This window comes from Tenrec ecaudatus, chromosome 3 (genome assembly GCF_050624435.1).
Source record: "Tenrec ecaudatus isolate mTenEca1 chromosome 3, mTenEca1.hap1, whole genome shotgun sequence".
In the NCBI taxonomy this organism is placed as follows: domain Eukaryota; kingdom Metazoa; phylum Chordata; class Mammalia; order Afrosoricida; family Tenrecidae; genus Tenrec; species Tenrec ecaudatus.
In genome coordinates, this window is record NC_134532.1 from 153770411 (window position 1) to 153793780 (window position 23370).

A 23370-nucleotide genomic window follows, 5' to 3' on the forward strand; every position below is an offset into this window, starting at 1 on the left:
TCTGTCCTCTGTTCACTCCTCCGTTCCTTAACCTATCGCCACATCAGACGAAGGTCCCACAATTAAACGGCTCTTGCTACTGACGGCAAGCTGGACTACATTTACTTTGGCAGGACTCTGACAGGAAAACATGTACTCTCAAGGGGAGAAAGAAGCCTTCTCCTAATTCGGTTTTGTTGCAGCAGTCTACTTCAGTCTGTCAGACTACGCTTGGCCTCTGAACCTGGTGAGAAACCCACTGCCACACTTGGCGCCTCCCTTTGGAAAGCTCAGCTTGACCACGGAACTAAAATATACCCCTGTGGTGTTCACCGACTTGTTCCATGTAAAATGACGCTGTTCCCCACACGAATGTGCGACGACCTCTGCCATGCCTCATAAACGTTTGTCAAGGAACATTCCAGTGCTCTTCACATGGCTGTCATTCCTCTTGGTTGCCTCCAGAGTGATCTCATTACAATACCCCTTCAAGCATGATACTCAAATGTATGCAACAACACACTTAAATTACCCGCATTGCACTGCTCAGTCTTATTAAATACCCAACAGGAGAATCTCAGATTGTGGCAGTTACACAACCTCCTGTCAACTTGAGTGAAGGGGAGGAGTCTCGCCGGTCAATCAGGTCATAGCCAATGATGCCTTTGTGTGCGTAAGGCCTTCCCCTGAGGATTCTGGGAACTTCTGTCTTCCTCCCTGGGGACAGTACACACATTCTCTCTGCTTCACATTCCTCTTGATAAGCCACATGGAGAGCCCTGTGAGTGCTGAGATGCTTCCACCACCACTGAATCCACAAGACTTTCCACCCACTGGCCTGTGATCTTCCTGCATTCTGCATCATTGCATGTATTGTGGGAGTCTAAAGAGGAATTTATAGACTGGTATTGGACATATGAGATAATATCCAACTTATAGGCTTGATCTGGACTGTGCTGGGATGTTTTCTTATAATATAATTACTCTTTGATATAAAGTTCTCTGTTACACACACGAATGTCCCTGGATTTGTTTCTCTAGTCAACCTGGACTAACGCATTGATTATCTAGAAGAAATCGACAGAATTATAGGCAGAAACTGACAAAATTAAAGGCAGAAAGTGAAATTTCAACAATAATTGGAGACTTCAATGCCCCAGCTTTAGAATAACTGGCAGAAAATCAATAAGGAAATACAAGGCAGGAACAATAGCACAATCCTTAGACACTAAAATTGCTCTACCCAGCAACAGCAGAATTAACATGTTTCTCCAATGAAAATGAAATATACTCCGGGCTAAACTACATATTGTACTATCAAACAAATCTGATATAAATTACACAAAGTATGCTTTCTGTTCTTAATACTGAAATGCGGTCTCAGTAACAGAAGAAAAATTATGAGAGTCACAACTAAGTGGATATTTAAAAACACACTGCAGAATAATCAGTAAGTCTAAAATGAAATCACAAAGGAAATACGATTGAGGCGACTGAAACAAAACCACCGATACTGCAACTTCTCGAGTGCAGTGAAAGCACTGCTTAGGAAGGACCCAGAGTGGCACTCCTATTGAAAACAGCCGCAGGGAGCGGGAGGGAGGGGTGACAAACAAAAACACAAAATATCGTCCTCAAATAAGAAGAGTGTATTTGGAAAAACAAAATAAACCCAAAGCAAGCAGAAGAAAAAAAGAGAGCAAAAATAAATAAATATAGGGAATAAAGAATTGAGAAAAATTGCTTTCTTAAAGATCAAGAAAATTGATAAAATATTTTGTTATACCAACAGAAAAAGGTAACAAGATTCAAAAGATTAAAATCAAGGATTAAAGAGGAACGATTACTGTGGCAAAGTAAAATTTTCTTTCTTTTTTTTAAAAGTGAAATTTCTTAATAAGGTTCTTATAGCCATGTCTTTAAAACTGCCATCAAAACACTGGTTGGGATGATGAACATAGGGTATGTGAAACGTTAATAAAGGGGATCTGTTAGTTTTATCTGCTGTTCTTCTGGGTCAAAGTGCGCCATCTCAGAACCAGGAATAGAGAGAAATGGAGTTAGTTTTGATACACGAGTGAAATCTGAAAGCATCATGCCAAAGAAAATAAGCCCTGACAAAAGATCACATGATGTTATTGCCATGAAACGCCAGAACAGGCTATAGAGACAGGAAGTAGAACAGATGTTATCAGTCTAAGACAGAGAGTAAAATTTCAATTCTATTAATGTAGGCTATTTCAACCCTCAGAGAGATGGGTAATAATCTGAGTGACTGAAAATTCGCTGATCCTGTTTCAAAGTATTATAAATAAAAGCTAGCAGTTCAAATCTGCAACCACTTGAAGTCTTCTGTTTTACAAAGCAATTGCTCAGGAGACAGGAAGCCAGGATCAACATTTGTATTTATAAAAGCCGACTGTTGTTGCATATCTACAACAGCTGTCACCTATCTATAACAGCTGTCACCTATCTATAATAGCTGTCGCCTATCTAGAACAGCTGCAGCATATCTACAACAGCTGTCACCTATCTATAACAGCTGTCACCTATCTATAATAGCTGTCACCTATCTATAACAGCTGTCACCTATCTACAACAGCTGTCACCTATCTACAACAGCTGTCGCCTATCTATAACAGCTGCAGCATATCTACAACAGCTGTCACCTATCTATAGCAGCTGTCACCTATCTACAACAGCTGTCACCTATCTACAACAGCTGCAGCATATCTACAACAGCTGTCACCTATCTATAACAGCTGTCACCTATCTATAACAGCTGTCGCCTATCTATAACAGCTGCAGCATATCTAGAACAGCTGTCACCTATCTATAACAGCTGTCGCCTATCTACAACAGCTGCAGAGTATCTATAACGGCTGTAGTATATCTACAACAGCTGTCGCCTATCTACAACAGCTGCAGCATATCTACAACGGCTGTCACCTATCTATAATAGCTGTCGCCTATCTATAACAGCTGTCGCCTATCTATAACAGCTGTCACCTATCTATAACAGCTGTCGCCTATCTACAACAGCTGCAGCGTATCTATAACAGCTGCAGCGTATCTATAACAGCTGCAGCATGTCTATAACCGCTGTCACCTACCTACAACAGCTGTCGCCTATCTATAACCGCTGTAGCGTATCTACAATGGCTGGAGCATATCTATGACTGCTGCTGCATATCTATATCTGCCGTCACATATCTATAGTTGTTGTCCCATATCAATATCTGCTGTCACATGTCCATAACGGCTGTGGCATATCTATAACAGCTGTAGTATATAACAACTATAGCATATGTATAACAGCTGCAGCACACCTGTAACGGCTGTGGTATATCTACAATGGCTGTGGTATATCTAAAAAGGCTGAGGTATATCTACAATGGCTGTGGCATATCTGTAATGGCTGTGGCATATCTATAACGGCTGTGGTATATCTATAACGACTGTGGTATATCTAAAAAGGCTGAGGTATATCTACAACGTCTGTGGCATATCTGTAATGGCTGTGGCATATCTATAACGGCTGAGGTATATCTACAAAGGCTGTGGTATATCTATAATGGCTGTGGTATATCTATAATGGCTGTGGTATATCTATAACGGCTGAGGTATGTCTATAACGGCTGTGGTATATCTACAAAGGCTGAGGTATATCTACAACGGCTGAGGTATATCTACAACGGCTGTGGCATATCTGTAATGGCTGTGGCATATCTATAACGGCTGAGGTATATCTACAAAGGCTGTGGTATATCTATAACGGCTGTGGTATATCTATAATGGCTGTGGTATATCTACAAAGGCTGAGGTATATCTATAACGGCTGAGGTATATCTATAACGGCTGTGGCATATCTGTAACAGCTGTGGCATATCGACAACGGCTGTAGCATATTTATACCAGCTGTAGCACATCTATAACAGCTGATGAGTATTGGAACAACTGAAACAGTGCAGGTCCTGACAGTCTCCTGAAAAGACCGGAGACTACGTATCATCAAGTCTGTCGGAGCCTGAGTGACCATGAAGACATCCTTAAGGAGATAGATAACATTGACTCTTAGGTAGCATTGTTTATGTCATATTCTAGGCAGCAATGAAATGTAAGTTGTAAACCTATGAATGTTTTAAACTCAGAATGTACCAAACTCACTGCCATCGAATTGATGCTGACTCATAGCGACTCTATAGGACAAGGTAGAACTGCCCCTGTGAGTTTCCAAAACTGTAACTGTTTATGGGAGTAGAAAGCCGTGTGTTTCTTCTGAAGAGGGGCTGGTGATTCGAACTGCTGACCTTGCAGTTAGTAGCTCAATGTGTAAACCTTTATGGCACCTGTTTTTTAAAAAAAAGGGTGGTGATGATACTCATGGGGAGATTATTGTTTATATCTCCACAGAGGGACCAGACTTCAACCCAGTGCTCCAAGATGTGAATGCAACATACTGGCATGTGTCAGGGAACCAACAGAGAGGTCTGAGGGGCAGGACTCAACCCCAACTACATGGACCATTCCCCCGCTCCCCACTAACTGAAGAATTTACTTCAGAGGATAGCACTGAAGCTACAGCTCAGGAAGAAGGACATGTCTGATCAGAGCACACAAGAGCCAATGAAGAGGGAACAAATGAAGGGGGAGGAAGAGAGAGTGGAGCACATCCTGGCCTACCATGCCTTCAAGACGATATCCCTGCTCAGAGCAGCCAATGCACAGAGAGGACCAAAGGGCCAGCTCTACTATGAGACAGGACATCCCTCATTGACTCACAGCCCTACGGAGGATAACGATGGAGACACAGTGCGGGAATTGCGCCCAATCTGACCCCACTACACTGTGGCAAAACACTAAGGGTGTGCAACAGAACAGCAAGGGGAGAAAAGCAAGGAAGTTCTGAAGGAATGCCAAAAACAGACTTTGGGGCCATGGCGTAGCACCCCATCAGATTCAACTGAAAAACACTCCTAGAGGTCAATGAACAGACCTTGAACTATTTACAGAGTTTTCTTTTGGTCATGGGTATGCTGTTGTTTTATTTTGTTTTGTTCTGTCTTGTTTTTGTGTGCATATTATTATCTCTGCAGGTCTATCTAGATAAGACAGGTGGGATAAACAAACCAGAGGAGAAAACAACAGGGCAGACAGTTCTGGGGGGATATGGGAGAAGGGGAGGAGGCGGAAAGGAAGTGGTGTTAATAAATCCAGGGACAAGGGAACAACAAGTGATCCAAAATCAATGGTGAGGAGGGTATAAGAGTTCTGGTAGGGCTTGATAAAGGGCAATGTAACCGAGAGGAATTACTGAAACCAAAATGAAGGCTGAGCATGATAGTGGGACAAGAGGAAAGTAAAAGGAAATAGAGGAAAGAACTAGGAGACAAAGGCCATTTATAGAGGTCTATATTCAAGCATGTATATAGGTAGATATATTTATAATATGATGGGGAAATAGATCTATGTGCATATATATATATATATATATATATATATATATATATATATATATATATATATATATATATATAGGTTTAGAGTTAAAGTAGCAGATGGACATTGGGCCTCCACTCAAGTACTCCCTCAATGCAAGAATACTTTGTTCTATTAAACTGGCATTCCATGATGCTCACCTTCCTGACAGGACCTCTGAACACAAAGAGGGTACATAAGCAAATGTGGTGAAGAAAGTTGATGGTGCCCAGCTATCAAAAGATATAGCATCTGGGGTCTTAAAGGTTTGAAGATAAACAAGCAGCCATCTAGCTCAGAAGCAACAAAGCCCAAGTGGAAGAAGCACACCAGCTGTGTGATCACGAGGTATCGAAGGGATCAGGTATTAAAGAACAAAAAAAAAATCATATCATTGTGAATGAGGGGGAGTGTGGAGTGGGGACCCAAAGCCCATCTGTAGGCAACTGGACATTTCCTTATGGAAGGGTCATGGGGAGGAGATGAGCCATTCAGGGTATAATACAGCAATGATGAAACACAACTGTCCTCTAGTTCTTTAATGCTTCCCCACCCACCCCCACCCCCAACTATCACGATCCCACTTCTACCTTACAAATCTGGCTAGACCAAAGGATGTACACTGGTACAGATAAGAACTGGTAACACAGGGAATCCAGGGCAGATAAACCCCTCAGGACCAATAATGAGAGTAGCGATAGCAAGAGGATAAGGGGAAGGTGGCGTACCAGGATCTTCATATAACCAGCTCCCTGGGGGATGGACAACAGAAAAGTGGGTGAAGGGAGACATCGGACATTGTAAGACATGACAAAATAATAATCATTTATAAATTATCAAGGGTTCGTGAAGAGGGGGTGGTGGGGAGGGAGGGGAAAAATGAGGAGCTGATACCAAGGGTTCAAGTAGAACGAAAATGTTTTGAAAATGATGATGGCAAGAAATCTATAAATGTGCTTGACACAATGGATGGATGTATAGATTGTGATGCGAGCTGTACGAGCCCCAATAAGATGATGTTAAAAAGAAGAAAAAAAAGGTAGGGATGTTGTTGACCATGACAACATTTGCAACTCTAAGAGTCAGCATTCTAAGAAATAAATTTCTTCTTTCTCTTTGGTTTGGTTTTGTGCTATGAAGCCCTCATGGTGAAGTGGTCCCACGGTGTGCTACAATCCACAAAGCAGGCAGTTCGAAACCCCAGCTGCTCTGAAGGAGAAAGACCGGTCTCTACTCCTGTCAATAGGTGCAGTCTCGGAAACCCGCAGGGGCGGGGTTGTAAGCCTGTCAGCATGACTCGAAGGCAGTGAGGCTAGTTTTGGTTTGTGGTCTACAGGTGCCCGGGTGGTGTTGTGAGTCAGGCATTGGAGTTCTAACCAGAGCTGGCCATGGGAAGCTACCAGCTACTCTGCAGCAGCAATACGGGGCTGGTCCTCTCACAAACACGCACGTTCTTGGAGACTCTTAAGGAGCAGTGTGCTCTGTTCTACAGGGCCACCGGAGTCCGAACACACTTAAGAGCAGTGAGTGGTATGTGATTTCATGGTTTAAGGGCTGCAAATCAAATAGATAACACTACTGTATATACTTGAGTATAAGCTGAGGCACCTAATTTTACCACAAAAAACGGAGGGGCTTTTTCGCTTAAAAAATGTGCTGACATGACGAAACATACAACTGTCCTCTAGTTCTTGAATGCTTCCTCCCCCCGCTATCATGACCCCAAATCTACCTCAGAAATCCAGCTAGACCAGAGACCTGTACGCTGGTACAGATAAGAGCTGGAAACACAGGGAACCCAGGACAGATGAACCTCTCAGGACCAGTGGTGATAGTGGCGATACCAGGAGGCTAAGGGGAGGGGAGGGTAGAAAGGGGGAACAGATCACAAGGATCTACATATAAGCTCCTCCCTGGGGGGCGGACAGCACAGAAATGGGTGAAGGCGAAGTCAGACGGTCGGTGTAAGATATGACAAATAATAATAATTTATAAATTATCAAGGGTTTGTGAGGGAGGGAGGGCAGGGAGGGAGGGGGGAAATGAGGAGCTGATATCAAGGGCTCAAATAGAAAATGTTTTGAGAATGATGATGGCAACAAATGTACAAACGTGCTTGACACAATAGATGTATGGATTGTGATAAGAGTTGTACGAGTCCCCAATAAAATGATTTTTTAAAAATGTGCTGAAAAAAACTCAGCTTATACTCAAGTATATATGGTAATTTATGGGTTTTTTTGAAGTGTATGTAATCATTTATATGAAAAGCAGAGTCAAACAAGGGGTAAGAAGTTCACTTGCATATAGGAAGTAAGACAAAACCTAGGATCCTAATTTGAATCTTTATTCAACAAACCGTGCTGACAAGAAGCGACTGCCGGCCATCATCAGAGGAAGGCTGCCCTGGTTCCTTCCGTCTACCCCTGCCAGTGAGACACGTTCTCATAGGGACCCTCTGGGGCAGAGGAGGACTGACCGCCCCATAGGATCCCCAAGGGGGCACATCTTTAATGACTCCGACTTGACTTGACGACCTCCTCTCTCCTCTGGATGGCCTGGTGGGTCCGCATCCGAGGTTTCCGTTAGCAGCGAGTGCTTTGGCCCCTCCATCCTCCAGGGCTCTTTCCCACATCTCCGAGGGCAGCACCTTACCAGAAAGGAGGCAATGCACATGACGGAGCTTTCACGATCATGGGATGCTACGAACGGGAGCAACATTCCTCACCACAACATGATATTCCTGGGAGCTGCAGCTTTTTGGAGTGCTGTGAAAATCACAGAACTCCATCTACTTTTTTCATGAGGATAAAAAACATCCCCACCTCCCCAGCGAATCAGAAAATAGCCACAGGAAGAAAAATGGATGGAATGTCCCATTTAACGCATAGTTTAAACATTCTAAAAGAACAACGTAAACCTACATTAATGCTACTTTATCAGTAAACACAGGTACAAAGATTACACAAAGAACCTAATTACAAAGAAACCTAAGACTGTATAAAGTACTTGCATTAAAAAAATTCAGACAAATGTGCTTAATCCAGTTACTGCCTTGGGAAGTGAATCCTAAAGTGGACACTCCCTCTTATTGAAAGCAATCAACAAGCAGTTAGAAAATTGAGAAGACAAAAAAAAAGCTGAAAGATGTTGGTGTGGCACGCACCTTCTGTATCATCACGCATTTGCTCCACCAAATCTGTCAAATCCTCCCAAGAGTCTTTGCAAACGGCAAAAAGAAAGGAAAAGAAAGATAAAATGTCATGCAAGCCAACAAAGAAAAGGTCTATTAAAAACAGGTTTCAAAAGAAGTAACAGAAAGGGGGGCACTTAGAACATAGAACTCTTTGCGCGTAGTCCCTGATTATTTACCCAAGGAGGAACTGGGCACCAAGCGGAGATGTCTCAACACTGCAGTTAGTAATTTCATGATTTCAAACAAAAGGGAACTAAGATGCATACCTAGAGGGAAAAAGGGTTTTTTCCCTCCTACTGAAAACCAAAATTAGGCTGCATGTATGCTAAGCATACTACATTAATCTTAGTTGAGATTTATTTTGATCATTTCAGTGAAGCTGACAACCATGTATGGGATATTTAGAATCAAGGCAAATATCATGATACATACTAGTGACATTTCATGAAATCATAAAATACACAAACACCTTTCCTGTCCCTCCTGCTCTGCCGATTCTCCTTCCCAGAAATTAAAAATAAAGGAAAAGATACTTCTTCAAAGATAAGGCAGATCAGCTAAAATTCAATAAAGTCAAGTGTTCATTCATTGGGATTTACTGAACTATAACTGATTACAGAAAGTACTACAGGTATAGTACTGCCTCTTATTGTAAATTCAATGTTCTGGCATGCTGAATTTTACACGTGAGGCAAAAGGTCAGGAGAGAGTGTAAAATTTATGAACAATAGAGACTCCTATTTCCATCTCTTAAAGATACAAATACAAACCTAACCTGTAATAGATTTTGAGAACGCATGGAAAGGTTAAAAAAAAAAGGCTCATCCTCAAGTAACTCAAGGTATAATTTTACACAACTGTACAGTTCACACTTAATTTCACAAAGCTAAGTGATGTTCTGGGGAAGAAAGATGAGACTTTCTACGCTCATAAAGTTACAGTCTTTGAAACACACCGGGGCAGTTCGACCCTGTCCTACGAGGTCTTGATGAGTCGGAAGGGACTCAGTACCAGCGAGTTTTAAAGCATGTTTTGATGTGATGGTCACCTGTGTAGACTGCTACTGGATACAGGAGGCTCTCAAAAAATGACTAACAAAACACGGACGAGGGCGAGGAACACTGCCCGGCACATGCTTCTTTCTAGAAAAATATGTAGCAGAGGCTATAATAGGATCTGAAGTGATTAATAACTCGTACTCATCATCTAGGGAAAGAATTTGTCTTCTGTCCTAGTCCCACTCATTTATTAAGCTATCTGATGTGGCGCCATGATTTACAGCTGGCTGTTCGGTGCACACCAATCAAATGGTGTTGTGAGATGCCCTCGAGTTGGCTCAGACCCATAGCAGCCCTACACACAACAGAACGCAATTCACAAAGAAATTCAAATACATAAAGTTGAATATAGAACACAAGGAAGCGTATACGGATTCAGTCAGCAGTGTTATGTATGTTTTGAAAACTGGATGGACATCCATTTTTTCTGCTTAGCTCAGACCTGAGGACGAGGAACCAAAACCTGCCCCGTTGCTGCCAAGTCTCTTCAGCACCTAGTGATCCCACAGGACAGAGTAGAACTGCCCCGTGGGGGTCTCAGACCATGACCGTCACATGGCAGACGGCCACATCTTCTCCCAGAGGCGCTCTTGATGGGTTTAAACTGCAGACCTTTCTGTTGGCAGCCAGGTGTTAACCCACTGAGCCAGCAGGGCTGCAGGACGAAGGGCAGCAAAAGGAGAGCAGGCCCTCTTTAACATTACCCAGAATTCAAAATTCTAGAAATTAGCAGTTAAAAGACTATGCACAAGAGGGCATGCAACACGGAAATCCGGATTCGATCCCTAACTCCTATAAAAATCCCACACAAATTGCTTTATAAACAGAGGTAGGAGACTGTGGGGGTTGAGCTTGCAGACCTAGGCATCAGAGAATGCAGGCTCCCATCCAGTGCCACCCTTTACTAGCTGTGCGACCATGGCCCAATTATGGCATTTCTTTTGCTCGAATTCATCCCCTACAAGAGGGGGCTAAGCACAGCACCTACCGTATAGCACTGTTGTGAAGAAGAGAGGCGGGAAGGCGGGTCCAGAGTGTATTATCTGAATTTTTCCCGAAGAAATGCTTTTTAAAATTCAGAATAAAAAATAAGTAACATGGTACACATATAAATATTATGTATTCCCTAGTAGGGTCTGAGACAGCACCCCATAATCCAGCACACTAATCTTCCTGTAGGGAAATAATGAATATTCAGATTAAATGGGATGTGTGTATGTAAACAAGTTAAGGAATAAATAACTTCAAGTCTGTTTAGGTTAGGTTTTACCAACGAGTTCAGGGAAATTTATGAAAAATGTTGAGTTTTCAGGTCTTTTCTAAATTTTTTCATTGTAGACCTATATATATGAAGTATCTCACACGGGAAAGTACAATGTAAGGGTGAAAAGAAAAAGTCAAAACACAAACTCACTGCCATTGTGTCTGTTATGATTGATGGTGACCTTAAAGGACAGGGGAGAACTGTCTCTATGGGTTTTCAGGACCATTACTCTTTATGGGGGTAGAAAGCCCTGTCTTTCTCTTGCAGTGCAGCTGGTGGATTCAAACTGCTGACCTTGTGGTTAGCAACCCAATGCAAAGTCACTATAGCACCAGGGTTCCTGATCTTGGGGTCGGCCACTGTTACTTTACAGTAAACTATTGCTCAAATGTATCCTACGCAGATCTGTTTACAGTGCCACTTGGTTATAACAGTCACCGAGTTGCACACATCATGTAGGATGACACATCTCATGGCTTGTGCTCTTCAACAGCGTAAGGCACTTCTACAGACTTGTTATGTGAACTTCAGAAAGCCAAGGGGATGCTTTATTTTCTTTGACTAGAAAATATTTAGTAAAAAATAAACTAAAGGCTTCCTTTATTAAAGAGTAAAATGTAAAAATCTTCCAAGATTGGCAGAGAAGAGCCCTGGAAGGTGTGGGTACAAGGCACGGATGCTCTTTATAACTCCCATCTAGAGCACTTTTCGGCCCGACCAGACACAGTGGACGGCAGTGAGCTTGGTGCTTGAAGTTAGTTACACAGGTCACAGTGATGAATTTAACAGACTGCTCCTCCCACCAACGACAAAAGCTATGCTTTTTAATTAAAGTTTTTCTCTATTTCCCTCAACATGACTAAAATTTTGTTGTAATAAAGAATGGGCACCACAGCACTGTTTTATAACCCCAAAGAGCGATTTGTAAAAGCGGTTTTTAAATGTGCCTTCGGCACTCAAAGGGCAGTTCTACCCAGTTCTATTGGGGTCACTATTAGTATCTCTTGATAGCGCTGAGTTTGAGTCCTTGTTTTCTGAAGTAATGTCACAGTCTTTTAGAAGAAAAGGTCTTGTTATATCTATTTTACCAAAATAAGATTAAGTAAAGAAAGAAAGTATCATACATTAGTCGAAGAGGTGGAAGGTGGCAGGAACAAGTCTTGCCTCTTTCCCAGCACACTAACAGTGCCTGGCCCATAAAGTGTTTTGTCTGGACTAACATATTTGTTGCAGAGCATATTAAAAACAAAAATATCAGAAAAACTACATTAAGGTATCAATACTTGAGCCATTTCATAAATACCGAGTACCATTGATGATCAAGCAATGAAGTATGCAAAGATGAAGTATTCATACCTAATTCCTCTGAGGAAACGTAGTACCTACGACACACAATAACAAAAGAAATGGTGATACAAGACAGATACATAGTTTCTAGTCCTAAATCTGGTGAGCAGCTAGATGAGTCTGGGCTATGAGGAAAGCCAAGGCCTGATGGGAAGTGAGGGATGAGAAAAAGAGCTCCCCAATCAGTGCTCTTCTGATCTCCCGCCTGAATGTCTGCCCTGACCGAATTAAGACCGCCGACCCATCTCAGCTACGAAGCTGCTCCCACTCATGATTCTCCTGGTGGCGCTTTGGGGCACAGTTCAAAGGCCCTTTTGGATTTTCAAGGCTGTAAATCTTTAAGGGAGCAGAAAGCCTCATTTTTCATCAATGGTAGGTTTGAACTACTGACCTTGAGGTTGGCCGACTACATTACTGCCATCGAGTCACTGCCAACACATAGTGACCTAACAGGACAGGGTAGAACTGCCCCTGTGGGTTTCCAGACAAACTCTTTCCGGGAACAGAGAGCCTCATCTCTCTCCCCGGCAGCCCATGCACACTCTGCTTTACGGCTCAAGGAGAAAAAGGAATGAACAAAGAAACCAAGGAAAGAAACAAGGAACAAATCCCAGAAGTCGTTTTCTTCCGAAAGCAAACGCTAGCAATCTTAGAAAAGTCGGAAATTTCTCATTGCATAGTGAAGAGTCATATGAGCCTGGATGAGCTCGACCATGGCGGTGAGTTTGTTTCGAGAGCTTTAAAAAAGTAGGTAAAACATTATTACCACGCAGTTTCCAACCACTTAACCAAGTGTTTAACAAAACCACAAATGTATCCTTCAGAAAGTTTAGATTTTAACACAGTGTGAAAAAGGCAATCACACACAGAGGCAAAAGACAAAATCTACTTGAAAAAAAATGAGCAGTGAGCATGAAAGTTCATGATAAGAGGCAATTAAAACATTTTTTATTATTGTTTTTTTTAATAAAGCCATTTGGTGACATGTACCTAATTTTAAACATATTAATATTTTCCCCAGATCTGACTTCTAGAAGTGACAATTGGAAATGTGTTCAAGTTAAAAATGAAACAAGGGTTCAAAACTGCCAGCAAAATTTAGAAACGCTTTCCATGTCTATGATAAAGGAATGGTTAAATTAAAAAAGGAAGATCCAATAAACTAAAATCTCTAAAAGCGATGATACAGATTTCGATTTACTATTGTGGAAAGAGACTGCAGATTAAAAAAGGTAGGTCACAGAGCACAGACTCAGTACGGTCTTACTGGTTTAAAAATGTGAACTCTGTTCTGAGCCAAGGAGGCTGGATTAACACCCACCCCCAGCACCAAATACTGGTGCGCTGAGATAATCTTTAACCTTAAACCAAAAATATTTTGAGGGTCTTCTTAAAGCCAAATGATACTTTAGCTAGTCAGGAATGTCCCTGTCTTGAACATTCTGCTCTTTCACCAAGATCCATGTGGGATCAAACCAAGGACTGCAAGAGCTGAGAGTAGGCAGGCACGCCATGGTTAGGGGGTTTGTATTAACCATGGAGGGGCAAGGACAAGATGGGTGAGAACGTTGCATGACTGGGAAGCGGTGACAGAGGGCCCTGAACCGTACATGCAGAAACTGTGGAATTGGTGGGGGGTTTCATGTGCATATTCTTGGCAACAAAATTTTTTAAATGTGAACTCCGTGTACATTAAAAAAAAAAAAGGAAAAACCTGGAAAGATAGTTTCTCAGTCTTAGCTGTGGTTAGATGTAGGTGCTAGAACTTAGGTGAATATTACTTGGCTATGTTATCCTTTTCTGTACTCTATGACTCGTCGTAAACTAGAAAAATAAAGCCGTTTCAATTTAAAATTCATTATGTATAACAATACTAAAGATAGTTCCCGGAAAGAATTATTTTCACCATCTAAAGTATCTTATTTGCGGATGATTTAATTATGATGAGAAAAAATTTACTTAGGGGCTTTTTGATAAAGAGTTCTAAAGCTCACCAAATCCTTTTGTTTGCTCCCTGGAAAAGTTCAAATATTAAATATTGCCCAGGAATAGATGCTAGTGTGTACTTTCCATAAACGCACTGCACAGAAATCACGGTGACTGGCGGAGGTGCGAGGAACTGGGCTGGGATCATTCTCCATCGTACCTTCCACCCCACCCCCCCACCACCCCCAGCAAAGCCACCGGCGGAAAGAACCTAGAGGAGGAACCAGCGAGATGAGGCTGCCAAGGAACAGCAGGGAAGCGAGAGCAGTGGTTCTTGCCCAGCCAGGCGGCCACAGGCTTGGGAATGCGACGAGCTGAATGCTAGTCTGAGGATTGCCCATCTGCTCTGGTGCCGCTCCCGCTAGAAAGTGACTAGTATTACAGTGATCTCTGCAAGACAAGTGCCTTTTTAGGCCTAACACGCAGATCAGCCAGAGTAGCTCATGGGGACTTCACTGGGAAGTCACAAGGTCAAAGTCAAAGCAAAAGCGCCAGCCCAGGGCAGGTCCAGAACACATTCACTGAGAGATCCAAGGAGATTATCATTAACGAGCTACCCTCCTATCGACACCCCCCCCCCCCCACACACACACGCACGGATCGGAGGGGAAAGGAGTCGGGAAGAAACCAAGAAGAGACCAGAGCCAGAAAGGAGAACGCTGGATTCAGGCAGAGAACGCATTGCAACCAGTCTCAGAGGCGTAAGACTGCAGTTTTGTGGTTTAAGATTAGAGTATAAACGAGAGAAAAATCTGTCAATGCTTCTCCTTCAAATTAAGGATTATGTAAAATCTTGGGGCGGGGGCACTAGGTGGATAAGACTTACTTTAAAGGTGGCCAGTCAGGTTATTTCCAGTGCAGAGAAACAAGAAGGGACGGTTTTGTCCAAAGGGCTCTGCTCGGTAAGCTTCCGAGATGGTATTAAAAGCTACAATCTTGTCACTGTGAGAAGCTCACAAAGACGGCCTTGTGCGCATGGAATCGCAACTCCGAGAACCTGGCAGTATAAAGCCTCAGTCTAGCTGGCTGGTGGGAAATTCCAGTACCTCCACCAAGAACAAGCAGCCATAACATGGTTCTGCGAGAAAGAGAATCCTCCTGATCAAGGTTTCATTTTCTGGACTCTTTGGAACTGAAGAGATCAACTGCTGGACCGAATGCTGCCGAGTGCACACCTGTGAAACCAGCCTGCACGCCACGTGGTATTCTAACAGCCGCAGAAACAATGCAGGGGCAAGCCACAGGTCTGTAGCCTGGGAAAACTCACAATGTCTAAAAGAAACGTTGGCAATCCGAGGACAGACCCCATCTGAAGCAGAAGCCCCCTTTCCAGAGATGACGACTGTGTGTTGTTAGGGACCATCCAGTCGGCTCTGAGTCACGGAGACCCTTCGGCAACAGAAAGGAAGACCGCCTGGTTCGGTGCCATACTCACGCCCGTTCTTATGTGTCAGCCCACATTTGCAGCCACTGTGCCAATCTACCTTGTTGAGAGCCTTCCTCTTGTTCACTCTCTCTACCAAGCATGATGTCCTTGATCTCTCCTGATAAGATATCCAAATGACATGAGACAAAGTCTCACCACACTGGCTTCTAAGGAGCAGTCTGTCTGTACTTCTTCCAAGAGAAATTTGTTTGCTTTTCTTCACCAGTACCATAATTCAATAACATCAATTCTTTTTCAGTCTTCCTTATTCATTGCCCAACTTACACTTGCACATAAGATAATGGAAAATACCATGGCTTGGCTCTGGCACACCTTAGTCTTCAAAGTGATTGCCTTGATCTTAAACACTTTTAAGACACGTTGCAAAGATTTAGCCAATGCAGTGTGTCCTCTGATTTCTTGACTGGCTACTTCCATGAGTACCTAAGGTGTGTGCTTGTGAGTACTTATGGTGTGTACTTATTGAGTCAGATGGATGGATGATTGAACATCTTTAGTTTTCATAAAGTTTTTCCCTTTAAAAATTGCAATCTTGTGCTCGCTTCGGCAGCACTTATACTAAAGTTGGAAAGCTACAGAGAAGATTAGCATGGCCCCTGAGCAAGGATGACACGCAAATTCATGAAGCATTCCATATTTTTTAAAAAACTGCAATCTTAGGGAAGGAGAGAAAAAAGAAGAGGTGATACCAAGGGCTCAAACAGAAAGTAAATGTTTAGAAAATGATGGCAACAAATGTACAAATATGCTTGATACAACTGATGTATAGAATGTTATAAGAGCTATAAGAACCCCCAGTAAGGGGCCGGCAACAATTTCAACTACTAAATGGACACCTGCCCCTCCCCCAAGAAGAATTTCTTTCAAGAGACAGAATTGAATCTGCACCTCCGGGAGAGGGAATGCTGAAAGTGGACTTTGGGGCCAGGGCGTGGTGCCCCAACAGACTGGACTGGAAAACGCTCCTAAGGGCCAGCAAACGAGCCCTGAACTAACTACAAGCTTTTCTCTTGTGAACTGTTTTATTCTGTTCTTTGTCAGTGGTTTGTTTTTGTTGTTTTGTTGTCTGGTTGTATACTGTTGCTTTGTTTTCCTCTGTCTAGTTTTCGTGCATGTTAGTGACTCCACAGGTCTGTCTGAATAGGACAGGCTGGATGAACTATCTGGAGGAAAAACAATGGGACCGACAGTTCTGGGGGGACTTGGGGTGGGGGGGTAGGGGGGGTAAGGAAGTGGTGTTAACAAACCCAGGGACAAGGGAAAAACATGGGACCCCAAATGGTAGAGAAGGGGCAGTGGCAGGCCTGGTGGGAAACGATCAAGGGTAAGGTTGCTTAGAGAAGAGGTATACTCTAGCCCAGGTGGCGATGAAGCATGGTAGTAGGGCAGGAGGAAAGTCAAGGGAGATGGAGGAAAGAGCTAGGAGTCAAAGGGCATTCATGGAGGTCTAGACAAAGACATGTACATGCAAATATATATAGGAGGTTGGGGAAATAGATCTTTGTGTCGATATTTATAGGTCAAGTATTAAGGTGGCGGAAGGACCTTGGGCCTCTACTCAAACACTCCCTCTATGCATGAATACCTTCTTTTATTAAATTGGAACTCTATGATGCTCACCCTCCCGACACAACGGCTGGAGCCAAAGTGGGTGAACAAGTAAATGTGGTGAAGAAAGCTGATGGTGCCCGGCTATCAAAAGAGATAGTGACTGGGGTCTTAAAGGCTTGAAGATAAACAAGCGGCCATCTAGCTCAGAAGCAACAAAGTCCACATGGAAGAACACACCAGCCTGTGTGATCGAGTGGTCCCAAAGGGATCAGTTACCAGGCATCAAAGAACAAAAAATCATATCATAGACTACACACCTCCATGATAGGATCGCTGAAGACAAATGGGTGCACAAGCAAATGTGGTGAAGAAAGCTGATGGTGCCCGGCTATCAAAAGAGATAGTGTCTGGGGTCTTAAAGGCTTGAAGGTGAACAAGCGGCCATCTCGCTCAGAAACAAATAAGCCCACATGGAAGAAGCACACCGGCCAGTGCGATCACGAGGTGCCCAAGGGACCAGATATAAGGCATCATGCAAAAAAAAAAAAAAGATATAAGTGTGTGTATGTATGTGTATATGTATATATGTATGTGTATATATATATTATATTAAATGAAGGGGGAAGTGCAGAGTGGAGACCCAAGGCCCAAGTGTCGGCCAATGGAGATCCCCTCATAGAGGGGCTTAGGAGAGGAGATGGGTTAACTAGGGTGTGAGGTAGTATCGATGAAGAACACAGCTTTCCCCCAGATCCTGGATGCTTCCTCCCCCCAACTACCATGATCCGAATTCTACCTTGCAGGGCTGGATAGGACAGAGGCTGTACACTGGTACATATGAGGGTTGGAGGTACAGGGAATCCAGGGTGGATGATACCTTCAGGACCAAGGGTGTGAGGGACGATGCTGGGAGAGTGGAGGGTGAGTGGGTTGGAAAGGGGGAACTGATTACAAGGATCCACATGTGACCTCTTCCCTGGGAGAGGGACAGCAGAGAAGGGGGGAAGGGAGACCCCGAATAGGGCAAGATATGACAAAATAACGAGGTATAAATTACCAAGGGCACATGAGGGAGGGGGGAAAGGGGAGGGAGGAGGGGAAAAAAAAGAGGACCTGATGCAAGGGGCTTAAGTGGAGAGCAAATGCCTTGAGAATGATTGGGGCAGGGAATGTATGGATGTGCTTTATACAATTGATGTATGTATATGTATGGATTGTGGTAAGAGTTGTTGGAGTCCCTAATAAAATGTAAAAGAAGAAAAGAGAAAAAAAATGATTAGGGCAAAGACTGTACAGATGTGCTTTATACAATTGATGTATGTATATGTATGAACTGTGAAAAGAATTGTATCAGCCCCAATAAATTGTTAAAATTAAATAAATAAATAAATAAATAAAATAAAAGATTAAAAAAAAAAAAAGAACCCCCAGTAAGGGGCCGGCAACAATTTCAACTACTAAATGGACACCTGCCCCTCCCCCAAGAAGAATTTCTTTCAAGAGACAGAATTGAATCTGCACCTCCGGGAGAGGGACACATATGATCGGAGCACACTGGAGCAGATGAAGGGGGAGGAGGAGAGAGTGGAGCACATCCTGGCCCACCAGGCCTTGAGGACGATGACCCCTATTAGAGCATCCAGTTCACAGAGAGAACCACATGGCCAGGCCCACTATGAGACATGACACACCTCACTGACCCATAGCTCTGCAGAGAACAACACTGGAGACACAGTGAGTGAATTGCACCTGATCGGATCCTGCCACACGAAGGGGATGCAACAGAACAGCAAGGGAATGAAGTGGTGAGGTCCCCAGGGAATGCTGAAGGACGACTTTGGGGCCAGGGTGTGGTGCCCCAACAGACTGGACTGGAAAACACTCTTAAAGGCCAACAAACAATCCTTAAACTAACTACAAGCTTTTCTTTCTTGTTTTGTTTTGTCATTGGTTTGTTGTTGTTTTATTGTATATTGTTGCTTAGTTTTGCTTTTAAAAAATTATTATTTTTTGCTCTGTCTTGTTTTTGTGCATGTCATTATCTCTGCAGGTCTGTCTAAATAAGATAGACTGGATGAACAATCTGGAGGAGAAAACAACTGGACTGACAGTTCGGGGGGGGGGGGGTTGCATGGGAGAGGGGGAAAGGAAGTGGTGTTAACAAGGGACAAGGGAATAACAAGTGATCCAAATTGGTGGTGAGGAGGGTGTGGGAGGCCTGGTAGGGCATGATCAAGGGTAATGTAACAAAGAGGAATTGCTGAAACCCTGGTGGGGACTGAGCATGATAGTGGGACAGGAGGAAAGACAGGGAAATAGAGGAAAGAGCTTGGTGGCAAAGGGCATTTACAGAGGTCTAGATAAAGACATGTATATATGCAAACATATTTACATCTGAGGATGGGGAAATAGATCTATGTGCATATATTTATAGGGTTAGTGTTAAGGTAGCAGAAGGACATTGGGCCTCCACTCAAGTACTCCCTCAATGCAAGAATACTTTCTTCTATTAAATTGACATTCTATGATGCTCACCTTCCCGACACAATCGCTAAAGACAAAGCGGGTGAATAAGCAAATGTGGTGAAGAAAGCTGATGGTGCCCGGCTATCAAAAGAGATAGTGTCTGGGGTCTTAAAGGCTTGAGGGTAAACAAGCGACCATCTAGCTCAGAAGCAACAAAGCCCACATGGAAGAAGCACACCAGCCTGTGAGATCATGAGGTGTCAAAGGGATCAGGTCTCAGTCATCAAAGAATAAAATGAGGGAGGGAGTGCGGAGACCCAAAACCCATTTAGAGACCCAAAACCCATTTAGAGACCCAAAGCCCATTTGTAGGCCACTGAAGATCCCCTTGCAGAGGGGTCTCGGGGAGGAGACAAGCCAGACAGGGTGCGACGTAGTAACAACGAAAAATACAACTTTCCTCTAGTTCCCAAATGCTTCCCACCCCCACTCCCCCATCATGATTCCAATTCTACCTTGAAAGTCTGGCTAGACCAGAGGATGTACACGGGTACAGATAGGAACCAGAAGCACAGGGAATCCAGGGCGGATGATCCCTTCAGGACCAGTGATGTGAGTGGCAATACTGGGAACGTAGAGGGAGGGTGGGTTGGAAAGGGGGAACTGATTACAAGGATCTACATGTGACCTCCTCCCTGGGGGACAGACAACTGAAAAGTGGGTGAAGGGAGATGTCGGATAGGGCAAGATATGATAAAATAATAATTTATAAATTATCAAGGGTTCATGAGGGAAGGGGGGCAGGGGGAGAGAGTAAAAAATGAGGAGCTGATGCCAGGGCCTTTAGTGGAGAGCAAATGTTTTGAGAATGATGAGGGCAATGAATGTACAAATGTGCTTTGCACAATTGATGTATGTATGGATTGTGATAAGAGTTGTATGAACCCCTAATAAAACGATTTTTTTAAAAGAACTCCCCAAAATGATTTTTACAAATAGCATTCTTTTTATAGTACTATTAGACACAATTTGAAGGTATAGAGAAATATGAAGAATATAATAAAAATCTATATTTTCATTTAGATATAACTCGTATAGCTTTGGAACATTTCTTTTATTTGTGCACATTATAAATAAACTCATAACCAAAATGTATGGAGGAGGGCTTCAGAAAGTTCAGGAAAATATGGAATTGAAGGGTAGTACAATTTTTCCATGAACTTCACATATGTGAGTTGGGTGCCAGCTTTTGAGACTTATATTCTAAACATCATCCTATGGTATGAAAATGTCAATAACATAATGTTTAATGGTTGCTGTCCTGGCACTGTCAGATAAATACATACGATAAATAAATACATAGGCCCTTCTCAGAAGAAAGACGGAGCCACCTACTCCCAGGAGCGCGCACAGCCTTGGCAGCCCTCTAGAGCTGCTCTGCGTCAGAATGTGCTCCAGGACAGTGGGTTTGGCTTTTTGGTGCAGACGGCCTACAGACAACTTGTTGAACAATTTCCCTGTTAGGCTATTTAAATTGCTGTCGAGTTTTTGCTCCTATAAATCATAATATGGTGACAAATGTGCCCGTGTAAACTTTTCTGCTCATGTCCTTGATTGCTTTCTTAGGGTAAATAATCATTGGAAGTTATTCAAGACTCTAAATGCACAAAGCAAAAGCAAAGCTGTGATCATTTACAAGGGACATGGTTACTCATTAAACTGCGGTCTGAACCCCAGCGGTTTGAAACCACCGGCTGATGATCCAAGGGAGAAAGATAGAGCTTTCGAGTCCCATTGAGTTAGTCTTGGGAACCCCAGGGTGACTCTGCCCTACGCTATAGAATCTCCTGAGTTGCAAGCAACTGGGTGGCAGTGAGCTGGGGTTTTGGATTAGAAATTATTTCCACTCTTACTAGTAGAGCAATCAGCACAAAATCTGACTCACAGATAGATTTAAAAATAAAATCAGCTAGTCCATATGAAAAAGCTCAATGAAATTACTGTTTTCCAAATAAGATACAATTATTCTAGAAAATGAGATTGGTAATAACAATAAAAGAAGATATTAAAAACAAACAGAAACTAGGAATCAAACTGCATTTCGTTCGAAATATCAAAAAAGGCATTCCTATAGTTTTCCTTGATAAACTAGTTTTAGGGATTAGGGGGCATCATTGCATTCACCGACTTTGTGGGGCATAGACCATAAGCAGTACACAGTACTCAGAGGCCCTCTGAAGGACACAGACGAAGAGACACGCTCCCAAGAACTTCCTATAGACTTTGTCAAGTGACGTATCAAACAAACAACTAATAATTTAAACAAGCGACACACACATTACGCAATGAAGAGAGTCAGGCTCTTTGTTTCCTGGTGTAATGTCAGTGTAAAAAATCTCAAGAGGGCACGGTAAACCAAAAGAATAATCAGGGGTTGGGTGAAGTACGAATCAACGGCAGGGCAGAGATGAGGGAGGGGGAGTCTGAAGACAACGTGGGATAGATAGAGCCACTTAAATGAGCTTCTTCATGAGGACGCAAGGCTAAAGAGCCTGGGATCTGCTGCTGCTGCCTCGAGCAATCCCAATTACGAACATGCTGCTACCACCAAAGGTTTCCCACATCATTTACAGTCACAACACAGAGGGACTGTCTGTTGGGGACAGGTTAATTTCAGCTGTGTACTATGCTTGATGTTTGGCTGTGCCTGTACATTTATTGAAGCATTTTCACATACTTCCTAAAAATGACAACAGAAGGGAACAGAAGAGAATACATAAAGAGAGTCGATCATGTCATTGCTGGCAATCAACGTTTTGGCCTTATTTCTGTGCTTGCTGGGATTCCTTCACTAGAAGCAAGCCATTCGTTGGACGGCACCTGACGAGAAACCGCCGCCACCTGCGCTCAACATAGAAGGTGGTCGCAACAGGGAGGGTGCTGGTACTGAACAAAAGTCACCTTTCGTGAAGACTCGTCGGGCAGCGTCTGAAGAACTAACCAGGGCAGGGCAGACATGGGTTTGGAGAAAAGCTGAAAAAAGCAGGTACTGTGACCAGTCTTAGCACTTGTGGGCATAAAAATGAAAGCTAAAGTGGAGACATTGTTTGGGAATGGAGAATATAAATACCTCCTTATACTCCACACACATGTAGGCTATAAACACATAGGAGCGCTGCTTAGGTATGACATAAAACTGTAAGAACCAGATGCCTTAAATCTGGTTCACCACATATACTCGCGTATAAGCGAGCCTGAATATCCACTGAGCCACCTAATTTTACCACAAAAAATGCATTAAAATGTGCTGAATGCCGGACAGGGAAAGATATGACAAAATAATTTATAAATTATCAAGGGCTCATGAGGGACGGGGGAGCGGGGAGGGAGTGGAAAAAATGAGGACCTGATGCCAGGAACTTAAGTGGAGAGCAAATGTTTCGAGAATGATGAGGGCAATGAATGTACAGATGTGCTTTACACAACTGATGTATGTATGGATTGTGATAAGAGTTGTATGAGCCCCTAATAAAATGACTAAAAATAGAGGAGCTGATACCAAGGGCTCAAAAAGAAAGTAAATGTTTAGAAAATGATT

The 23370-nt window shown here is 43.0% G+C and overlaps 1 protein-coding gene and 1 non-coding gene across 11 annotated transcripts in view; one reads left to right on the plus strand and one right to left on the minus strand.

Moving 5' to 3' along the window:
* RUFY3 (RUN and FYVE domain containing 3) overlaps positions 1 to 23370 on the minus strand; it is a 96938-nt gene that overhangs the window by 40720 nt on the left and 32848 nt on the right. For 2 of the 10 annotated variants that reach the window (XM_075544231.1, XM_075544236.1), the window contains exon 2: positions 8624 to 8677. The exons of the other annotated variants lie outside the window; for them this stretch is intronic. In XM_075544231.1, the coding sequence (XP_075400346.1) occupies positions 8624 to 8677 (54 nt within the window). The remainder of the gene's footprint in view (positions 1 to 8623; positions 8678 to 23370) is intronic. 10 annotated transcript variants of the gene reach the window in all.
* On the plus strand, positions 16290 to 16396 carry LOC142443982 (U6 spliceosomal RNA). The gene has a single exon (XR_012783679.1). It is a non-coding gene; the product is annotated as a U6 spliceosomal RNA (small nuclear RNA).